The sequence below is a fragment of the Electrona antarctica genome (genome assembly GCF_951216825.1).
Source record: "Electrona antarctica genome assembly, chromosome: 5".
NCBI classification, from domain to species: Eukaryota; Metazoa; Chordata; class Actinopteri; order Myctophiformes; family Myctophidae; genus Electrona; species Electrona antarctica.
In genome coordinates this window covers 53,919,879-53,926,735 of record NC_136810.1, presented here as the reverse complement: position 1 = coordinate 53,926,735, position 6,857 = coordinate 53,919,879, and the positions used below count along the sequence as shown (strand labels likewise).

At 45.1% G+C, this 6,857-nt stretch overlaps 1 protein-coding gene across 1 annotated transcript in view; it reads right to left on the bottom strand.

Moving 5' to 3' along the window:
• met (MET proto-oncogene, receptor tyrosine kinase) overlaps positions 1 to 6,857 on the bottom strand; it is a gene marked incomplete at both ends in the record, with an annotated part of 119,052 nt that overhangs the window by 25,792 nt on the left and 86,403 nt on the right. The window contains 3 exon segments of the mRNA XM_079502385.1: positions 1,051 to 1,185; positions 1,728 to 1,746; positions 1,748 to 1,882. Coding sequence (XP_079358511.1) covers positions 1,051 to 1,185; positions 1,728 to 1,746; positions 1,748 to 1,882 — 289 coding nt within the window.

Sequence of the window (6,857 nt, the reverse complement as noted above, 5' to 3'; positions counted from 1 at the left end):
ACATCAATTTGGGGGTCCTTGACATGAAACAGTTTGAGAAACCACCGCTGTAATGAATGCTTGTAGAGGTTAAGGAATAGAAGGCAATGTTTTGCCGTTTGATGTTGTTATAAGGGCAAAGGAAAGGGCGAAGAATAAGACATTGTGGGTGAAAGTCATTTTTCTTTCCTGAGACAAACACAAGTTAAGCTTAAGAGGAGCAGACAGGGAGAGATTGATTCAGTCCTAGAACAATGTAGACAAGGGGTTTCATCGCTGAGCACACGTGCAAAACCATTATAGTTATCTTAGGATTCGGACTTTTGGTGTTTTAACTAAGCATTATGTTATACTTTAGCTATTGAAAAATAGCAGACCTACAAGCTCGTAGCGCGCCACTCGGTGGCGCGCTACGAGCTTGTAGGTCTGCTATTTTTGAAAAATCGTGAAAATGCGGCACAAATCTTTGAATAGATTCTTCTTAGATTCTTCTTTCAGAAGACTTTTTTTTTATTTCGACGTCAGGCCTAAATGGGTTAACTAATCATCTACGCTACGGTCAGAGAGGAAAGTTACAGTAGATATGAACAGGTAACTAAGATAGTTATGCTCTCGCACGAATCATCTACAATTCCTCAAAATCCCTGTTCTCTTCCCTGGAGCTCCCTAGCTGGTACATTAGTCCATTAGCGAACCATTTCTCTTTGGTTTAGCTCTGTGAGCTGCATGCCACCCATCCAAAACCCCAAATTGCTTTGGCCCCATCGAGATCAGGTGACAGAAGAACCCTCCCCACGCCCCCCACCCCCCCCCCCCCCCCCCCCCCTCGGAACACAAGCCGAAGAAACCATGTTGAACACCGACGGCCGTCGAGGCGACTAGAACAAATGCGTGAGGCCTCAAGAAGACATGCAGTGGTCGGAGGAAAGCAACGCAGAAGACCCCCAAAAGCACGTCTCGAGGGAGGGGGGGGGGGGGGGGGGGGGGTTGGAGAGGAGAAGAGAGGGGGAGGGAGGAAGAGAGACGAGTGGAGGTGTGGGGGGTGGTGTTGTTGTTGTCCGTTCGACGTACCCTCCAGCAGGGTGGTTCTATAGTCCACCGACTCGTGCGACACCATTTCGTTGGAGGGGCTGACGCTCCGCGCGTTAGCCAGCCTGTCCAGGTGCTGAATGTGAGCCCGGCCGTCATACCACACCTCAGACAGATCTACAACATGGAGGGAAGGAAAGACAGAGAGAGAGGAGGGGGGGGGGGGGGTCAGGGGGGAGGGGGAGGAGGAGGATGACAGAAAGAGTGAGGGAGGGAGAGAATGAGAGAAAGCGAGAGAACGTGAGAAGGATGGGGGAGAACGAAGAGGAAAGGATCGAGGGAGAGAGAGAGGGTAAGATAGAAAGGTGGAGGTGTTCTCAGATGGAAAGGAAAAGAGAAGTTGATGAGAGGATGAAACAAGATGGAAGAGGAGAGGTGTAGAAGAAGATGGTGGTGGTGGAGAGAGATAAAGGGTGCAGATGGGAGAGTGAGAGAGACAGGGGAGGGAGGGAGGGAGGGAGAGAGAGAGGGGAGAGAGAGAAACAGACAGACAAATGCTTAGAGAGAGGGGACAGAGCGCTTCACCATCATCCAACCCCCACGACACACCTCCATCACCAACCCTCACATCACTCACTCACACACACACAGTTATGCACTTACGCGTGTACAAATAATACATAAGACACACATTCACATGCACGCGCACACACACTTACCGTCGATGTGCTTGTTTCTCCCTCCACATGAGCAGCGATCCCAGCATCATCAGCAGCAGGCTGACACACACACAGCCCACCACCAGGCCAATGTAGTCCTGCTCCTGAGCCAGAGTCACCTTCCCCAGGTGTCTGATGCTGTCTGCCTGACGCCACTGAGGAGGGAGAGAGAGAGAGGGAGAGAGAGAGAGAGAGAGAGAGAGAGAGAGGGAGAGAGAGAGAGGGAGAGAGAGGGAGAGAGAGAGAGAGGGAGAGAGAGAGAGGAGAGAGCGAGGAGAGGAGAGAGAGAGGGAGAGAGAGAGAGAGGGAGAGAGAGAGAGAGGAGAGAGAGAGAGAGGAGGGAGAGAGAGAGAGAGAGAGAGAGAGAGAGAGAGAGAGAGAGAGAGAGAGAGAGGGAGAGAGAGGGGTGATTCGGGTGCAGTACTTAGTTTAGACAGTTTTTGGTTTAGACTAGTCATTGGTTAGACCAGTCATTAGTCCTACAACTACAACCTATCTCAAACCCTCACCCTAAACCTAACCTCCCACGGGGCAGCACACCTAAACCTAACCTTAACCCATGTCTAACCAATCACTAGTCTAAACTAAGTATGCACCCCGGTGATTCACATGTGACCAGATCAACCACAAGACCAGGACAGCAGCTATCGATTATTTTCTTAGCGATTATTCGATTCGATTAGTCTACTTTTTCGGTTCATCGAATACCAGCACTTTTTTTCCCCCTTCTATAGTCGATTAAATCGATTAGAATCTATTTGGGACAACTCCAGCGAAATGTTCTAAATCTTCCCCAAAAATCTATTATTTTATTAAAATGTATATTATTTGATCAAATCGATTACGGTAGTTTGATTAAACTGCCAAAGACAGATGCAAGTGGAGAAACGTTGTTGCTGCCCTACTGTATGCGCCAGCCGGCATAATGGGGATACAGTAAGTACAGTACGTTTGATTAACCCACTTTGACCTGAGATCAGATTCTAAAAATGTCTTCTACATCCTGACAGTTTTCTGAAAAAGCTACGTTTCTATGTCAGTCGTTCTTCGATTTTTCAAAAATAGCAGACCTCGGTGGCGCGCTATGAGCTTGTAGATCTGCTATTTTTCAATAGCTAAAGCATAACGTAAATGCTAACACCAAAAGGGGTTCCCGCCCCAAAATGGGTTAACTATTATACCCAACAGTAGGTATAGTTGGACACCATCTTTTTCTACTTTTCACACGTACGACTGGTACCGACAAATCCCAATTTCCCCATGAGAGATAATAAAGTTTTCTATAACCTTCTACCGAGTTTTGATCCAAACCTTTTCTAAGGCTTTTTTGGGGGGGGGGTGGGGGGCGTGTTTTACGAAGTGTGCTGCAAATTACCGGCGGGGCCGCAGGATTCTCCGTTTCCGAATGTTTTCCATTTAGCAGGGCATTTACCGAGAGACTGTCACAGCCGCAGCCAGTTTGGCCATGGCGCCCACCAACCATGATAAATCAGCTTGAGCGGGCCATATGTATACATTCTCGTTCCCATATTCTTGTGGTCCTTCCTTACATCAAATCCAACAACCAACATGCATGAACCTAAAGATGTGAACGTGAGCTTTTTCCCTCTCATTTCACCACCGTAAAACCCTCAGTGGAAATGGGGAAAACGGCATTTATCTTGTTAACAGACGAAAAGCCATGCAAGTTTTGTAAATATGGGCCTTTTGTCTGTTACTGATGCCGCTGTGGAATGTGTACCGTGTGGTCAAACTACTCAGTCAGTCAATCAGGTCTTTCTTAAAGAGGTTCTGATTGGATGGAGGCAGTGGTGGAAAGTAAACAAGTACATTTACTTAACCCATTTAGGCCTGACGTCGAAATAAAATAAAAAGTTCGCTCTGAAAGAATATATATTCAAAGATTTGTGCCGCATTTTTACGATTTTTCAAAAATAGCAGACCTACAAGCTCGTAGCGCGCCACTCGGTGGCGCGCTATGAGCTTGTAGATCTGCTATTTTTCAATAGCTAAAGTATAACATAATGCTTAGTTAAAACACCAAAAGGGGTTCCCGCCCAGAATGGGTTAAGTACTGTACCATTTGAAAATAGCCGATCTACAAGCTCACAAGAGATCTGCTTTAATGAAAACTTGAAATGGAACATTCTGCATAATAAGTACTTGTACTTTTGGTACTTTAAGTACATTTTGATGCCAATACTTTTGTACTTTTACTCAAGCACGTGATGATGAATTCCAAACTTTTACCTGTAACAGAGTATTTCTATATTGCAGTATTGTGATACTCCCATTTTTTTGGGGCTGAGGCCGATTCTAAAAACGCTTCTAAATCCTGACCTAAGTTTGCTGAAAAACTTCAAATATTTATATAGCAGCATAAAAAAAATTACATTTTTGAATATTGTACTTTTTCCACCACTCTGCTGGGGAGGTTTGTGCATAAGTTAACACTTCCTGCACATTCCAAAACCTCATCAACCTGTGTTCACGTGACCTCTCCCCCGAGACAAGCTGAAAGGAAGGAGAACGCTTGACACTACAACCATCCACAACCATGTGGAAACACCTCTCGAAGTGGGAGCAACATTCAGGGTCAGTTGCACATCATCTGGGGGAGATTTACCACTTTGAAATAATGTTTTTTTCTTTTTCATCAACTGTCAATAAAAAAAAATCTTCCTTTTGAAGAGGAAGATTGTTGACCGATTGTTGAGGTCTTAAAGACGTGGAGCTTTGATTCACTGCATCTGGGGGACTGCATAATATCCAGGGATTTGTGAGCTGTTGGCGTATCAGAAATTGCTTTTTCCAACTGCCATCGTCTCCTAACTAACTGCAACTGGGAATTTGAACCTCCTGTGCAGGCTGCACAACACATTATGGTCTATCATAATAGGCGCAATCTGGGAAAATTGCTGACCAAGGGTAGAGCTGTTAGAGAGAGGACGGGAGGGAGTTGTGGTGCGAGCAGCAGTGAACTTAAAGGAACACATGTCCGGCGTGCCGCGACTGCTCCACTCATATGAGCAAGCATTTCATCAGCACAGGACCCGACACCCCCACACACATGCAATGTTATTACACGCGAGCATGCATGCACTCGCGCACGCACGCACGCACACACACACACACACACACACACACACACACACACACACACACAACCCTGTGCTGCGAGTGTCTCAAACGGAGGGCAGATCACATCAGTGATATTGCCTCTTCCATTATTAGGTTTGGTGGAAATGAGGTTTGCTCTGCTGCTTGGTGCTAGAGATGGTGTGTGTGTGTGCATGTGTGTGCGTGTGTGTGTCTAGATTAAAAATAAGAGTCAATGACTTGTTGTCTGCGTATGTCTAGGGCTGGGGAGGCATGTGGTGTGCATGTATATGTGAATGCATGCTTGTGTGCGTTATGCGTTGATATGACGGACGGTGTATATATGGCAATGCCCAAGAGTGTATCATATGCTTGCCTACTTTATGCATGCATGTTTATGTCTGTCTGCATGCCTGCGTAGTATATGTATGTAAGCAATATACATTTTTATGTTGAGGGACACACTGATAAAAATCTGTATTGTGCGCAGTAAAATCTTCAGTGTTAATTGAACTCTTCTTAACCAAATGGACCAGTAGAATTGCAGGTGTATAAGACGTTTGGATAATCTCTAAAGCCAATGTGATGTCATCCGATACCAATACGGGCTCATATATCAAAGGTTAGAGTCGCCTTGGCATTTCTTGTTCACATTTACACAAAGCTCATATAATCTATGAAACAGATGCTGAATGTCACATAAAATGTAATCATGAAAAGAAAACGAAGTGTTTCTATGAAGACTAGTAGGCCATATTATAGACCAGATCGTCTCCAAATAGTTTCTGTTGAGCTCTTTAAATTTGGGACATTTCTATATTATGAGAGGGCTAAGAGTGTGATCAGCAGGGTTAGAGGGGGGTGGGGCGGGGATGGTGCGGCCTGGTTCTGAGACACTACACAAAGTCTTTAGCTCGAGGCCCAAAAGAGAAACGTTATGTCTCCCCGAGAGTAAGTACGCCTTGCTGAGCCATGAGGCCCACTACTTGTTAAACTTTTTAAATTCATGAAATAATAATTCAAAACATTTAAGTAAAAAAAAAAAATGTTATTTACTTGTAACCTATAAAAATGTGTCCCGACTCCCGACCCACTGTGTGGGAAAGTACGTACCCCATCTCTCCATCTGTTTTGACAGTAAAAAGCCACTTTTAACAAGACATTGTTTTAATGAACTGAGTTTGGATGTGTGTTTACATGAGTCCCATTCTCAAGGTTGAATAGACCGCTTGTATACAGAACCAGTTTTGAAAGGGGCTGACTGACTAAGCAGTTCTCTCTCTCTCTCTCAAAGAGCATCTAAAGATGATGGGGGCGGCGGGGGTGGGTGGTCTTACACAAACACCATTAACAGAGCATTTACATTTCAGGTGGGGTTTTTTCGCTGATGCTTCTAGCTGCACAGTGACTCAACCACTTGAACCCTCTAGCGTCTACCCTAGAGATAGGGGGGGGGGGGGGGGATCAGTGTACCTAGTATAGAGCCCTGTGGTACCCCAGTCAACACAATACCGTACAGATATCCCGTTTGAGTCTTCTGCCATTGGCAATTCAGTAGATTGTCAGTGCATTGTCAGAAACAGAACATCATCAGTGAGGGAGGGGGGACATTTGGTACAATGGTACATCTCTACATAGGGTTTAACTGGTTTAACCCATTTTGGACTGATAAAAAAAGGCTTCTAAATCCTAACATTTTTCTGAAAAACCTATGTTTCTATGTCAGTGATGCTCAACCTTTTTCATGTCAAGGACCCCCAGAATTATCTCTATTGGGCCACGGACCCCCATCTCAAAATATGTAGTTCCAGGGACCCCCCAGAAGCAAATATTTTAGTTAAAAATGTTCGCTCTGAAATATATATTCAAAGATTTGCGCCACATTTGAACAATTTTTCAAAAATAGCAGATCTACAAGCTCGTAGCGCGCCACTCGGTGGCGCGCTTCAATAGCTAAATTATAACATAATGTTTAAAACACCAAAAGGGGTTCCCGCCCCAAAATGGGTTAAGTGGGAAGAGGGAAACATT